The 16,967-nt window shown below is 36.5% G+C and overlaps 2 protein-coding genes across 2 annotated transcripts in view; one reads left to right on the top strand and one right to left on the bottom strand.

Annotated features, from left to right (window-relative positions):
- The window catches only part of LOC108770623 (uncharacterized), a 70,594-nt gene extending 58,985 nt beyond the window's left edge, over positions 1 to 11,609 (top strand). The window contains exons 2-3 of the mRNA XM_018522304.1: positions 8,972 to 10,370; positions 10,529 to 11,609. Coding sequence (XP_018377806.1) covers positions 9,087 to 10,370; positions 10,529 to 11,587 — 2,343 coding nt within the window. The 5' untranslated portion in view covers positions 8,972 to 9,086 and the 3' untranslated portion in view covers positions 11,588 to 11,609. The remainder of the gene's footprint in view (positions 1 to 8,971; positions 10,371 to 10,528) is intronic.
- Positions 11,610 to 15,003: 3,394 nt separating this feature from the next.
- Mrm2 (Mitochondrial rRNA methyltransferase 2) lies at positions 15,004 to 16,626 on the bottom strand. The gene is made up of 2 exons (XM_018522286.1): positions 16,612 to 16,626; positions 15,004 to 16,159 (listed from the first exon to the last, which is right to left on the bottom strand). The coding sequence occupies exon 2, from the start codon at positions 15,810 to 15,812 to the stop codon at positions 15,072 to 15,074; it is 741 nt and encodes a 246-aa protein (XP_018377788.1). The 5' UTR covers positions 15,813 to 16,159; positions 16,612 to 16,626; the 3' UTR covers positions 15,004 to 15,071.
- Between the last annotated feature and the right edge of the window lie 341 nt (positions 16,627 to 16,967).

Raw genomic sequence — 16,967 nt, 5'->3', positions numbered from 1 at the left:
CTCTCTCTCTCTCTTTGCTCTCCCTTTGAGTCGAAAGTGACAACCTTATCGGAGAAAGCTTCCGATACAGAAACGCTTGGTGGTTGGTACTCGAGCAATAAAAGCCGCTGGTCATTGACAAACGCGGATAATGAATTGCTTGCAGGCTCGCGTAGGAAATACTCTCGCTATCAGTGAAACGACTTAAGTATTCGTCGGAATGTACGAATAATTATGGTTAAACCATTCACTGCTTGTGTCCCGGCCTGTAAATATAAAAACTTTCTCGTGCTGAGCCGAGTCGGTATTTTTATTACGCTACGCATTCGAAATTGAATGACAAAAACAGTTCACGAAAATACATCCAGGAGGTTATCGAAAAATATATACGATATAATGAGTGATAAATTATATATCGTTATATGAATATTACATATGTATTGTAATTATATATGCAAAAATCGGCACAACGAGAGAAAAAAGATTCAATTCTCTATAAGTATAACCAGAACTCATATCATACTCATATTTATAAAATCAGGTGATAGTCCGTAAATGAATTTATTTATAAGAGGACTTTTGATCGATCATAAATATCGCTCCGTTATCTTTTTATATTTCTGATCTGACATTTCGTAAACATTTTCATTTGCATTTGTGCCGGAAGCTATTAATTAATGTACCGCATGAATTAAATTTACGCCATAAAATTCTCATTAATTCCTCTCATTAAATTGTTTGGGCTACAAAGCTTTGCTCGGCAGCAAAGATACACGGGTATAAAAATGTGATGAACGGAATACACTATTATAAATATCGAAGGAGAAATGGTAATCCAATCTCTTGATTATAAAATATAAAATGTTATTTTAAATCTCCATGTATGTCAAAATGTAAATCAATCCGTTTCTGTGGTTAGTTTCAAAATCTATATTAATATACTTACTAAATAATAATTTAAATTCGAGTTAAATTTAATACATCTTGCATTAAATTATTTTCAGGAGTCAAATTGTTTAATTCCATTGTTTCAGTTAAATTAACGACATATTGAGTAGAAGCAGTGACGATTTAAAGAAATGATTAAAAATAGCAAAATTGGAATATAATTTGATATTATGAATTTTAACGTTTATACTCATATTTTGCGTAAATTATAAAATCAGGTGATAGTCTGTGTGTAAATAAATTTATTTATAAGAGGACTTTTGATTGATCATAAATATCGCTTCGTTATCTTTTTATATTTCTGATTTGACATTTCGTAAACATTTCCATTCGCATTTGTGCCGGAAGCTATTAATGTACCGCATGAATTAAATTTACGCCATAATACGGTGTAGCTTCGGCGTAGCTTGGATGAAGGACGATCGGAAAATTTCGAAAAGGTTGTGTCAACGTCTGCAGAGATCCCTTTTCTTGTGGCGGGCGTGTTCGATATTATTAAGCCGTATCTTGTAACGTTCTTTATATATAGAAGTATGTATTTTTGTAAGATAATGCTCTCAAGATCCTTCGTGGCGCCACGCATAAAATGTCGCTTTGCGTCCGGTTAATTTTCTTTCGGTGACCTCGAGCAATATCGTGTCCGGCAAGTAGCGAGATCTTTGGATACGCTATATTTTATTTCGCCCTGTCCCGAATCACTGAATTTACAGCTGGATTACACGCTCGCGTTTGTACGCGCCGCGTGGAGTTAAACGTGATATACTCGCTTTTACATGCTTTTTATTTTCCTCCTCGACTACGTGTACTGCACGTTTTGTTTAGCAAACGCGTGCACGCAACCTCGTCGGAGGAAACCGACGAAGATTCGGTTTTATTATTCGAGTGAGTTTCGACCTTTCGCGAAATCACCGGGGAATTATAATGCGTGAGTACCTTCATCGTTCTTCTCCCCAATAATTGAACATAATCGCTCCCTTACTTCAAAAGTGATACAACTGAAAAAAAAAAAACTAAGTTTCCCAGAAAAGGCTTAAAAAAAACTATTTTTTTAATTCGACAAGAATTATTAACTTCGAATATCAAATAATATCGGTAAAAAGAAAATACTCTTGACGTGATCTAATGTCATTCTTGTCTCACAATTCTTAAAAAAACCATCTTTTTCAAATTGTGATAGTTTTAACGATTTTTTTGCTCTAGGAGAAATTTATTGACGATACATTGATTAAATGAAAAACCGACGGTTTTATTATTCGAGTGAGTTTCGACCTTTCGCGAAATCACCGGGGAATTATAATGCGTGAGTACTTTCATCGTTCTTCTCCCCAATAATTGAACATAATCGCTCCCTTACTTCAAAAGTGATACAACTGAAAAAAAAAAACTAAGTTTCCCAGAAAAGGCTTAAAAAAACTAAGTTTCCCAGAAAAGGCTTAAAAAAACTATTTTTTAATTTGACAAAGAATTATTAACTTCGAATATCAAATAATATCGGTAAAAAGAAAATACTTTTAACGTGATCTAATGTCATTCTTGTCTCTCTCACAATTCTTAAAAAAACTATCTTTTTCAAATTGTGATAGTTTTAACGATTTTTTACTCTAGAAGAAATTTATTGACGATACATTGATTAAATGAGGATATATCGAGCCAATAAACAGCGAGTACAAAAAGTATTCGTATAAAGAAATTTTTTATAACTAGTTCACTTTTGATGATTAATTATAGAATGTTTACTTAACTCATTCATGATAATAATTCAAAAATTATATTTCTTGAACTGTATCACTTTTGAAGTAAGGGAGTGATATCTTAATATAAAAAGATTGTTGAAATAAAAATCTAAATTCTCACTCTAATATCTTCATTTTTATTTCCTAAATTCATTAAAGAGATATAATTCGGTAAGATCTTTCTTGCGCGTATTAACATCCTTCGTGTATGACGTTCACAGCGTACCCGCGGCCTTTTATTAGCGCAAAATACGCCGAACCAATTTAGCGATTATAGTTGAAATAGGCTATAGAGGATAAGTACCCTAGTTTAGTGATCTTACCGCGATCGGCTGCAATCGAGCGTCCTTACAGCTCTCTTAATAGAAACGCTTCCACGTGCTTCTACCATGCGTAGATATCGCGGGATAGAGTCGTTCCGAAAGAAAAATCTACGCTGATATCTCACAACGGCGATCTCGGATCGTACTACAGAGTACTTACATAAATCGTTCTCACATAAATCACACACCAATAGTCCTTTCCCCGTCGTGCCGCAACAGTGCTTCTGATGAGCGATAACGATTATACAGTAGAATAAATTTTTATCGACTTTTTATTTCGCGACAATTAAGGGATATTTCTTGTAAGTAGGTTTTTTTTTACGTTTGTAAGTAGAGGGTCTTTTATACTGCAAAAGTGTTTACAATTTTCTTCAATTTTTAAAAACTCGACTTTAAATTTTTTATGTAATAAAAATTATGCAAATTTGTAATACATGATAATGCAGTTATAAAAAATTTAAATATCTTTTTATAATATATGCAAACAAATATAATAATATAAAATCTTTTTTAATGTCTATGTATATAATTTAAATGATATATTAATCCTCCGTCAGAAATCAGAATCTTTAAAAGCACCATCGATATTTTAACTGTTAAATATCAAAGGAGCAACCCAATTCCATGATTTAAATAACAGTTTGTTATTTTTAATTTTTATTTGTTTTAAAATATAAATCAATTCATTTCTGTGGTTAATTTAAAAGTACATAACGTCTATATTTAACACATGTACGTTAAATAAACTAAATTTGAGTCAAATTTAATATATTTTCTTAAATTAAATTGTTTAACTCCATTGTTTTAGTTAAATTAACGACATATTGAGAAGGAGCAATGGCGCTTTATAGAAATGATTAAAAATAACTTAAATTATAATTTAACAAATATAATTTAACATGATAAATTTAACAGTGTGAATTTTGATAGAAAAATTTAAATCTGTAAAAAATAAGAAATATTCCAACTTCTATTATGGTAAAAACTAGTTGCTAAAACTTTTTTTAAGACTTTAACAATATCAGATTTTTATCGGATTTTTATTGGACTTACTAATATAGTCCGGAACAAAAAAAAATTTGCTCTATTTCTTGAAGACCCCCCCTATCACTGATGGAAGAGTTAAAAGTTTGCCGGTGGAAGATTAAAATAATTATGCAAAGAAACATGGCCTGTTTTACATCATGACATGTCGCTGTATTTGTCTCAGCGCCAAAACGCTACCTCTAGATAAAATTTATAATATTAATATTTAACATAAAAAAATTATACTGATATACAATGTTTCTCATTAAATCTATAGTGTCAAATTTAACCTAATTTAAATCGCCGCTGCTTCTTAGGCTGTAATTAGATTAAATTAGACACTATAGATTTAACAGTGGTGTTTCTCGATCAATACGATTCTTATGTATTTTACTCCGTAAAATAACAGAAAAAAAGGTTTGTATTATAAATTATTTAACCCTTACCGTATCATCTACAATTTGGTGCCTTATCCATACCATCAAGGGTCACTAGAATCTCTTCGTTTTTCTCTCTTTCTCTCTCTCTCTCACCTCTTCTTAATATCTTCATTTTTATTTCCTAAATTCATTAAAGAGATATAATTCGGTAAGATCTTTCTTGCGCGTATTAACATCCTTCGTGTATGACGTTCACAGCGTACCCGCGGCCTTTTATTAGCGCAAAATACGCCGAACCAATTTAGCGATTATAGTTGAAATAGGCTATAGAGGATAAGTACCCTAGTTTAGTGATCTTACCGCGATCGGCTGCAATCGAGCGTCCTTACAGCTCTCTTAATAGAAACGCTTCCACGTGCTTCTACCATGCGTAGATATCGCGGGATAGAGTCGTTCCGAAAGAAAAATCTACGCTGATATCTCACAACGGCGATCTCGGATCGTACTACAGAGTACTTACATAAATCGTTCTCACATAAATCACACACCAATAGTCCTTTCCCCGTCGTGCCGCAACAGGCGTGCTTCTGATGAGCGATAACGATTATACAGTAGAATAACTTTTTATTTCGCGACAATTAAGGAATATTTCTTCTAGGTAGGTTTTTTTTACGTTTGTAGGTAGAGGGTCTTTTATATTGCAAAAGTGTTTACAATTTTCTTCAATTTTTAAAAACTCGACTTTAAATTTTTTACGTAATAATGCAAATTTGTAATACATGATAATGCAGTTATAAAAAATTTTAATATCTTTTTATAGTATATGAAAATAAATCTAATAATATAATAGTAATAAGGCTCAATAAATTAAAAAAATTAAACGCTACCTCTAGATAAAATTTATAATATTAATATTTAACATAAAAAAATTATACTGATATACAATGTTTCTCATTAAATCTATAGTGTCAAATTTAACCTAATTTAAATCGCCGCTGCTTCTTAGGCTGTAATTAGATTAAATTAGACACTATAGATTTAACAGTGGTGTTTCTCGATCAATACGATTCTTATGTATTTTACTCCGTAAAATAACAGAAAAAAAGGTTTGTATTATAAATTATTTAACCCTTACCGTACCATCTACAATTTGGTGCCTTATCCATACCATCAAGGGTCACTAGAATCTCTTCGTTTCTCTCTCTCTCTCTCACACACCTCTTCAAAATAATTTTAAAAATCTCTAAAAATTCGCCAACATACTTTCAACTTTCTAGAATAAATATTGACTCTTTATTTTGGAAAATAATAAAATGTGTAGTATAATTTATAATTACCGAAAGACTCAAAGAAACTTGCACGAACAGGAATCGCTCGGTCAATAATTACCCATATTGGTACGGTAAGGGTTAAATTTATAGACTTTTTTCAAAACTAAAGTTCTCAATTTTTCAAAATCTGTGGGTGATGGAATTTTTTTTAACCTTATACATATACTCTTTTTCAATAGCTACATAAGAATCACCATTCAGATGTCGAGAAATAGAACCTTGTAACACAGTGTTATCGGTGTTTCACATGTTCAAAATATTTCACATTTCCATTCCGAACGTATCGCCGATAAACGGCGATACCGAGCATTAATCCAACTTCGGGCTGTCAATATATCGTACTACGCGCGGAAAATCGCGTTTTCCGCGCGAGCGTCGTTCAGCGAAATTATTGCGCACGCGACGACGACGTGCATCGTAAACGGGCAAAGCCAGACGATGGGCGCTTCCTGCCGCTGTCTGACATTTACCTCGATGTTAACGCATCGACTTTCGTTGATTGGAAAGGCTGATAAATACGGTCGCGCGAAAGACATTCAATCTCCCTCTGGTCGTTACGCGCGCTTTATTTACGGCGTCAATTTCAGTGCCCGCTGTGGGACGCGTTGAACTTTTTGGAATGCTAACGGGCTCGCTTGCAGGAAACTGTATTTTACATCTGCATCGGGGCATGTTCATAAATTGAGTCGTTTGAGTTTATCTCCAACGTGTGATGTGGACACGTCGTATCAATTTGTATCCGCTTTTTCTCTATTCTTCGTGTTTCCCGTCTAGATTTGTGTTATCCTCAGAACACGTTGCCCGAGAAATGAATTCGTTTTTCTCACCGGAAACAGACAATTTACAACGTGTATACGTTTCTTACGGTAAAAATTCTGCATTGCACGCGGTTATATTTGAATCGGTCATATCAGAAACTCTATATAAGTAAAAAAATCTAATTTTCACAGAAAAAAAACGTTCTAGTTTTTATAACTGTAGTATTACCGATTCATTAATTTTGTTGAGAATTACAAGCAGAAAAGAATTGTTCCAAAGATGTAGTTTTAACTAAAAATAATTAGAAATATGTAAAAAATGTCTCGTTAGCTCATATATTAAATGAGTGGATTATATCATTTTTAAAATTTATTTTTAAAGACAAAACTAATTTTGAAAATATTGTTGACTTATGTTGAGTTTGAAAAAAATGAGCGTTTCGTATAAATTACATATCTTAATTACGAAATTCTGTAAATGTAATAAGACAGACTTCTAAAAATGTTATAGAATAACATCTTCAATTTTGTAGTAAAAAAATTTGGTAGAAAAAGAAATGCTTGATTAATGCGATTTTTATACGAAATTGTGTATTTGTCTCTCATGATTCTGAAATTAATATCTCAGTTTCGACAAAAATTGATTTATGAAACTTCTGAAATGACCGATTCATTAATTTTATTCAAAACCATCGATTTATTTATTCCGTTAAAAACTATCGATTCATTGATTTTGTAGAATTACGAAAAAAGGAAAGGATCTCTAACTATATGATATATTTCGCACAAATTTGTCTCGTACTCGAGGTATAGTCAATGGTAAGGATTACTCTAGTATAAACTAAGATGTATATGACATTTTGCGGCTTCTCACTCGGAACGCTATAAAGTATCCGTTACTCCTGTTATTGCTGCTGAAAATAAAAGAGAGCAGCCCCCTGAAATAATCCCTATATATTCCGCGCGATGCGACGACACATAAACGATCGGGAAGTCGATTTTCGTATTTGTACGTCTTACTCACGAAGCAGACATAATCTCGGCGTGCCTGCGTAACGGTAAAAACAGATCGGCGTGCATTCACTTTTCCTCGTTGTGTGTACGCACACTCGGCAGGCGCATTATCCAGCCGCATATGAGGCACGCACTTTGCAGCACGCCTTTTAAGGATATATGCGAACGGTAACGTGTCAGTGCCTAGTAACAACCCGAAACATATTGTATTTCTCGAAACTCCGAGGAACACAAAGGCGTATATCACGCAACGCAATTGCATACGTTTAATTATCCTTTTACGTGTACTTTATACGCGGAAGCCTCGGTTAAAAAGCGAGATATAAAAGTAATTGAAGAGCGGAAATGGGGGACGTCAGATGAGCGCCACGTTCTGATTTTTCTTCTACCGACGCATAGATTGTGCAATAAAACCAACATGTACAATTGTTTCTAGAATAAAAAAATAGTTACATTAAATACATAAATATTTAATGTAACTATTACTGTAATATATAATATAAATATTTAAATCATTATTAAAGTTTGAAAAACTTTATTGATATTTATATATTTATTAATAAAACTATTATTATATATAAATGTACATATATTTAATTAAATACTTTCAGAAATTAATAAAAACTCTTTATTCCGAATTTGTTTTTGTATTATATGTGAAATTAGATGAATTTTTAGTTAGAGGGTAGATCTCTAAATTATAGCATAATTCGACTATATGATTCACATTCAAAATTCGCCATCGGTTTATATGTGTTCCCGCAAACCATCATGTTCGTCTGATGGATATACTATTTCAGCTGTATAACTCTTCCTTTCTCGCGTATCATTCGCAGCTATCACAGTAAACTTGACGATTAATTGGATGCTTGTTCGGGGACGGTCGAGTAAGTTGATAAAATCGACAATCGATTTATGGCACGTATTGCTGCATGATATATGTCACCGAAGGGAATAGGAATGTATACCATGATTTTTCTATTACCATACATTTTGCTCCAAGAGGATCCGAAACAACTTTCACTTGATAGATAATAATAGTCGATTTATTCTCTTTTTCGCGTGTCACGCTGCGTCATTATATGATTACCAGCCACGCATTCGAAGTTTTCTTTTCTAATTATTCACATCCGTAAAGACAGATGAAAGCATTTCTAGGAGCATTTTAGTTACGCTCAAAGCAGATGCGCAACATTCTGAGAAATTCCGGAGGAAACTTACAGCCCTAAATTACCTCGGGGAACGATGCGTCCGGTATACGTACACCGCCGGCTAAGTGGTATCTATTAAGATTAGAAACTGGGTTAATATTGCTCTCTGGGATGAGCCGCTACTCAAGTGAAAGCCCCAGCGGCTGAAGTTAATACATCGCCGCGTTGCGCAAACGTATTGTTAATTTCTCCGCTCGACTGCATGCTACACGCGTACCGCGTACATAGAAAACGATTAATTTTAATTAGTCCTCTCATCTGTTGGCAGACTGATCCGATGCTTCCAAAAACGAGGGACAGGTGACAAGCAAGATCCAGACAAGCGTCTTGAGATAACTTCCTCTTTCTCCGCGAAGAAGCTTCGATCAGACGAGGACGAAACGATGTTGAGCTTACGGCGAAGGCATTCTCGATGGAGAATGTTCCCCATCTTGTTGTTTCTCGGACTGATCTGCAGCGCCGAACTGGCACCTGTCCGCTTACCTGAAGAAATATCGTTAGCACCATCATCGTCATCGACACCCAAAAAGAAGGAGATTGACTTTCTGGGCGACTTCTGGCAAGCGTTGCTCCTGGTGGATCCACAAAGTGGCTTTCAACCCAGTCTGGACTCTCGAAGGATAACGCCGAAGAGCGTGTTCATCGCACCGGGGGTGTTACCTGCCTGCGCGGAAGGTTATCACGCGGACAAGATGGGTAGGTGCGTTAAGAGCATAAGCATTAACGCGGCCGCGCATAAAGATTTCCTTCTGGAACGACTCAAGCTTATGTTCAGTAGTGCACAAGCTGTCAAGAGTGATCAGAAAAAGTCGACCGGTCCCCTGCAGCTTAATATCCCTCTGCAGCTTAACATCCCTGCGGTGTCCGACATCGATCCTCAGCCGACGGAGATCGAAATCGAAGAAACGTTCTTGAAAAACCAGCCGGTCGAGCCGCCGATTCGCAATGAAACTTACTTCTCGGCGGGCGAAGAGAAGACGAAGTTGCCCATGACATTGTACGAATTGAAGAACGACACGACCGTGAACGAAGAAGAGTTCTTTTTCGGAAATTCCAATGTCGACGATATTGGAAAGAAGCTACCAGCGACACCAGTAACGGAATTGGTCGAGGAAACGAACGACACTAATTTCTCGGAAGTGGTGGATTACAAGATTCCAGTAGATCTGAGGACAGCGTTGAACTCCTCGAGTGTGAAGAGGATCGACATTAGTGGTAATACGGAAGAAAGCGTCTTAATGACGGAGAAGCGAGAGAGCTCACCGACCGAGTCGTCACCCGCACTAGTGCTGCTGATCTCGCCTACAAAACTGACGAATGTAGTGGACGATCTGTTGCTAACGCAGAACGATACCGCCGAAGAGGTCGTGCAGATGTCCAATTTCACCTCAAACGCCAACGAGAGCGTCACTATTGGTACACCCGATTCCGCGCTTTCTGCGAAGCAAACGACGTCGATCCCGATAGACGAGCAACGAGACAACGAGACGTACGTGAAAGACGAGTTGGCACCAGAAACCTCCAAGCCGAGTGAAACGGACTTCCTCTATGACGAAGAAGAAGGCGACGTGGATTATCCGTATAGCACAGACGTGCCGGACGAAGACGACTCGGGTGAAGGTGAGGAGATCCTAAAGCATGGAGAGGCCGGCATGACGATTCCCACGGTTCGAGATATCGAGCGCCCGGATCGCGATCGTCATCAACGGCAACAGGATCAGATCGCAGAGCTAAAGAAGCTGTTCAATACATTCAATCAGATAGGTCACCATAACGATTCCGCGCCCACGGAGGATTGACGATTCCCACGGTTCGAGATATCGAGCGCCCGGATCGCGATCGTCATCAACGGCAACAGGACCAGATCGCAGAGCTAAAGAAGCTGTTCAATACATTCAATCAGATAGATCACCATAACGATTCCGCGCCCACGGAGGATAAAGATGAGGCGGGCAGCAATGTCTCCAGCGAAGTCAGCATTGACGGTGACTTCATTGTGGAGACGACGCTCTTGGACGTGAACACCGAAAGGCTACAAGTCACCACCAAGTCGCCGGACACGACGGAAAAAGTTAAAGACAGCGAGGACGAATCCAAAAATTTGTTCAGCCCGGAGACTAAGAGTTCCCATGTTATATTCCCTGATGACGTCCACGACGTGGTGACCGTCAGCTCGCACGGACGCGAGCCAACCGAGCAGTTCTCCATGAGGTTCGAGAATGAGAAAGACAAGGAACTGGAAAGTGTACCTTCTTCGTATGATCCGCCGGAGGAAGACCCGATAACTGAAATCCGCACGATCAACGATAAACGATTGAAAGAGAGCATACTGCAAAAAAGTTCGAAAGACTTCGAATCAAGCGTCCCGAGCAGTTCCTTACGGACCACGATGAACTTGGACTCTGCTGAAGATTTCGTGAGATTTCCCGATTACGTGAGGCGGCCGCAGCAAGCCGGTTACGTAAGGTTTCCGGATAGCGGGGAGATAGCCAACAGCATACACAGTTTGAATTACAAGCAGAACTCGCGCTATTCCGCGGGCGACGTTGGCCCTTACGGCGGTACCAGCACCAAGAGCAGCGTCCCCGTCCGCCAGAAACCAGTTTATCATCTGATGGTGTCGAGTTGGAAGTCGGACTTGGATCGCGTCCAGGCGACACCCAACGAGAGGCAGAATCAGACACCAGATTTGATGCATTTCTGGAGTAAGCTTCCGCTAATCAAAGATCCGGCTATCTATCCCGTCGATCAGAACGACGATCAGGAACAATCCTACAGCCGTTCCTTTCGGGCGCGATCGTCACGAAGGTTGAGTCCCTTCACGGAGACGTCGCCGGGGAACAGGGTTTCGACGCAAAAGCGAAAGACACCAATTAGCGTTTAATCTTCCTCACATCGCTTTTCTTGGAAGAAAGGTTTAACGAACTGTGTACGGAACTGTGTCAAGTGACTCGAGAATTCCAAAATTGCGTCAAGGTAGTTTGCGAATTGTCGCCGCGTTTAGATCGCTACTGTACGAGGGACTTTATAGTAGATAAGATCGACAAGAAGGATTGTTTGACAAAAGACAATCTGCGGTAATCTGTTTGAGAAGTTCAAGAGTCGGTGTTGCATGTATCGCGTTTAGTATTTTTTTTTTGCTCAGCGAATGTGTTGCAAATCGTTGGAAACTTCGACGATCTCAAGAGGAGTGATCTGGAATCCAAGTATCTTCCCGGTATTGCCTTCCCTTCGTGTGAGAAGAAAACTGGACTCGCCAAAAGCGGAGGGAGATTTAAAAACGTACTTAGACGTTTGTTTATTATATTTGCGTTACGTCGTGTCGGTGATTAAATTCGCAAAAATCCGAAAAAAGATTTTCAAGGAAAATCTCACAAATGCGTTCTGATATTTTATGCTGTGTAATTAATAGTGATAAGCATCGAACAGAGAAAGTAGCGAGGAAGTAGCAAGTAGCGTGCTGACGCAAAATATTTGCGCAATCGATGACAAATTTTTTCACGTTAACCAGATGCTTTCTATGGAAAGTTCAAACTGCGTCATGCATTTCAAAATAAATCGCTGAGCGTCGGAATCACTTGTAAATTCATCGCGTCTGATGAGAGATATTAAGTTGCAAAAATAAAGCGTCGCTGTTTCAAACATCAAGATTGATGAGGATAGATTTGTTTGAACTGACATTAACTAGGCTAATATTTACGAAAGCTAAAATTTTCTACAAGAATGCGCTAAAATAGAAGAAACACTGCCCGAAGTAATTTTTAAATTTTTTTACGAGTGATTTTTTTACATTTTTTCGATTATAGAAATTAATAAGGATCCGCAGTTTCGTTACATATTTAATTTTATATGTGATACTTAGCTCCTTATATTTTTAACAGTATTATTTTAATAATATAATCGCTTTCTAATAAGTGAAACTGTATTTGTACTGACTGTTTTATTCATAGACATAATAGGTACTTATTACACACATTTACAATTTTATTTAATAATTTATTCAACGTTATTTTAACAATAATCATTTTCTAATCAAATTTTATTTCTAACGGAATTTTATTTGTATTGACTCTACTTTATTCAGATATCATAGGTACTTAGTCTGTTTATAATTTTATTTGATAATTCTATTCAATGTTTTTAACAACACATAATCATATTTTAATGAAATTTTTACTTATACTGACTCTTTTATTTACAGACAATTTCTATTTTATTTATAATAAGTACTTATTCGTTTACAATTTTATTTGACAATTCTATTAAATTTTACTTTAAAAATAATACAATTATCTATTACTTTAATGTGACAAATGAACTTAATGAAAATATGACAGAACAATCGCAGTAAATTTTAAATATATAACGAAAATGCGGGCTAACAAATTCTTGATAAAAAATATATCGCTGATTAGGCTATCGTATGATGAAATAGTTATTAATTCAACCAAGTTTCGTGTGAAACGCCGTTGATAAATCTATATTCTCTGTGCAGCAGAGAGATAGTTATTAGACTTGTCAGTGTTAACACTAATTTCAAGATAAGAACGTATGAATGGCGTATTTGCAAGCTCGCGAGCGATTTGTTGAGCTCATTTACTAACGGAAGTGTTAATGAAGCACAGACTGATCTTTAGAGTTATTATACAGTAGTTGATTTTCGGTCGTACGAAATCTTGGGAATCGTGTTGCTTTCTTCAAAAAAGAAATACAATCGTGCAGCATCAATTTCGTCGTTGTAAGATTTGCAAAGAAGAACGTACAAAACCGTTCCGGTTACACGATCTCTTGCAAATTTTTAAATAACCCGTTTTTATAAACGGCAAGCGTGCGCGGTCGTGTTAGACCACTTTTTGCAGATCAATCACAAATTACACCTACATTAGCCAGCCCACAGCGTAGAATAAGTGTTTTCGGTGTGTGATCCAATCGATCGTTGTTTCACGTCGATATAGCTTCAAAGGTGATTTCTCTCAAAACAACCATTGAAATCAGTCGAAAAGTTTCGATGATCTTCGTTGTATTCGCTTTAACTTTCATCTAGGAAAGATAATTACATTTTGACGGCAACATTGTCTCTGACATCGCTATAATAAACGCTCCGGCTACATGTGACATATAGTAAGCAAGAATATTTAAAGCTTTTATTTATTTGAGTTGTGTCTGTGTGTGTGTGTGTGTGTGCGTGTGTGTGTGTGTGTGCGTGCGTGCGTGCGTGCGTGTGTGTGTATTAGTAATATAACAAATCGATATAAAATATTTTCAATAAGTTCTATTAATGTAAATTGCAAAAGTCTTCATAAGTTAATTTTTATTAGGCTAAAACATACAGAAAATTATTTTCACTTTATTAGGCAAATAATTTAGAACAATTTAAAATTAAATGCTGTTAAATTTTGTCATTTTATAATACTCTCCTGAAATATTATTTTCTATAGCTTTCTTTTAAAGTGAAAGAATTTAAAAAACAAAAGAAATCATTGTATCATTGATAAATATAATATTAAGCAGTACTCCATTCAAGTAATATTTAAATTATTAAATCTTATTAATATTCGTATAAATTAAAATTTTTTTAGTAATTTTCTTCCTGATTTTTATCTGTTGCGTACAATGTTACTAAGAAGCCGCGGCTTTTATTGTAGCAGATGTTATCGAGTCATCACTCAAAGCATCGAGACATTTCGAATCAGCTTTCTTGCGCGTGTTTCCTTCTACGAACTCGATAATTAAGCCGAAAGATTTTACGATACTTGACATTGTGTGGCTAGTAAATCTACTGATCTACATACGTTTCAATGTGGTGTGTAATTTCTCCCGTACTATTAAATGTCGATTCGTGTACATATTAATTATATCATTGAGGAATGTATATATGCATAGAGGCATAATGTAGGCATAATATAAATAAATAAGCGTTAACAGCAGCACAGTCCCGATTGCGTATTAATCGTGTACTAAATCTTCTTGTATTATTTATAGCGAAATATATCGATGTATATTGCATTTGTCGTGTTGTGCGAGGCCGCCTGTTAGATAACGGAGTAAAGGAGTTATAAAAAAGAATCGCATACGACGCCCGTATGATATAAAATGATCGTGCTCTTTTATTTGTACAACCTGCCCAACACATACCTTTTAAATATCTTACAATTGAAATATTAAATCCGTTCGCGTTGCTTACAAAAATATTTAATTTCACGACAATATATGATATTATTGCGTATAAATATACATTTTTATCCATAAACCATTTTATATAATAATAAAATTAATTTTGTTTACTCATTAACTCTCGTTTTAAGTGCAAAAATTTGGGAGATTTCAACGCAAACAAATCTATTGTACCTATGAACTAATCAATTACATCAGCTCGTCTTGAGACCTTTAAACCCCCTAGCCAAGAAGAATGTCTCAGTGGATTCGTCTCTCGTCGCATTAGGCCTAATTGCTCTGACGTTATTGTAAAACTTTAACAGATTCTGTTCAAACTGTTGCGTCTTACCACCGTCCCAGATTTTTACAACAAACATGCTTTGTGCCTTACTGATTTGTAACGCGAATCTCAGGGCAGCGTAAGCGAGTAACATTATATTATCATGGTCTATCTCTCTTACGCCGGACGCATTTGGAGCCATGTCGGACAAGACCACATCAACTTTGTCCCCTTGCAATAATTTGCTTAGAGTCTCCTGCGTTTTGGCGTTCGTGAAATCCATGTTTCCCAAGACGGTCGCACCTTCCACGGGATAAAATGGGAGTTTGTCGACAGCGTACACTCTGCCGACAGGACCTTCCTTCTTGCCACCAGCGTTGGTCAGATTGGTGGCGACCTGAGTCCAGCTGCCAGGTGCTGCCCCGCAGTCCACGATGGTCTGACCTGGGCTGAGGATCTTGAATCTCTCATTGATCTCCAGCAGCTTGAATGCGCTTCTGCACCTGTACTTCTCCTGCTTTGCCTTCTCCACGTAGGGATCGCGTAGCTGCCTCTCCAGCCACAGCTGCGAGCTGTGCTTCTTGCCCTTCAGGTTTCGTGGGGTTTCCTTCAGAAGCGCGCGGCCGGTGTGCACGCTTCTCGTCAGCGAAACGTTCCTGCAGAGAGAATTCATCCCGCATGTAATGCAAATGTGATCTAACCTGTGGCCAAGCGCGCGTCGCAAGCACTCAGCGCAAACGTTTCATTCAAGACTTCTGGTGAATTAATATTTATCTGTCAGCAGATTAGCCTCATACACTCCCAGAGAATTGTTAGTATGTACAAGTTGCGTTATTAAATGGAGAATAAACGCGTGTAAAGGCAAACTGTCGACATCGCAAAATTAAAATCCTGGACGCGGCCATGTTGCCTGATCGCCATTAATCCATTTTGATTGTTGATCAGCTGATTATCATCTGTCGGTGTGGTGGATTTCTGCCAGCAACTCGGCGAAGATTAATTAGGGTTTTCTCTCTGATTCTATGATATTACATATATAATAAAAATATTATTCTCAGAACTTTTCATATAATTTTTTAGAAAGTTTCTTAGATTTTTTTATACAAATTGGAATACTTTTCGGACGAGAAAGTCGAGAAAGTCTACACATCTTTTCTAGAATTCTTCATATATTTAGATTTAATAAAAATAGAATTGATGTTATCCGCTTGGAATATTACGATTGTTTTCAAGACACCTATTTTTCTACAATTATTACTCGCAGATAAACCCGGAATGATAACAATAAAAATGCAGCTTTAAATAAAAATCAAACGTTTGAGTCATAAAAATATTAGTTTATGAAATATTATTATCAGGACAATAACAAATCAATAAATTAAGATAAAAATAATATTATTGAAAAAAAATAATATTAAATAATAATGAATAAAAAAACAAAATTAATATTTTAATCGTCTAATTTTTAATACCATAAGATTATCATCAGTCTTCAATAATTCCTTGTTAGTGCCTGAAGTAATATAACTTTTTGTAATAAAAGTATATATAATATGTATGCATTGTGTGATATTAAATAACACGCATATATGAGGGAAACGCTCGACGTACCCACGCACACACACACACACACACACACATACGCGACACATGCTCGTGTGTATAACCTCTCTCACGAGTGAGAGAAAGAGAAAGAGAATAAAAAGCAAAACATGCGAAAATTGTTCTGGATCTTAGGCCCATCGCACATGAAATGCATAAAAGGGTATAAGACTTTATGCTGAATGTTCATTGGTCTCTAATGGTCTTACCAAGTCCTATATTGACC

Source organism: Trachymyrmex cornetzi, unplaced genomic scaffold (genome assembly GCF_001594075.2).
Source record: "Trachymyrmex cornetzi isolate Tcor2-1 unplaced genomic scaffold, Tcor1.1 scaffold129, whole genome shotgun sequence".
In the NCBI taxonomy this organism is placed as follows: domain Eukaryota; kingdom Metazoa; phylum Arthropoda; class Insecta; order Hymenoptera; family Formicidae; genus Trachymyrmex; species Trachymyrmex cornetzi.
The sequence above is the reverse complement of the archived record's forward strand: the minus strand, read 5'-3'. Positions and strand labels throughout refer to the sequence as shown.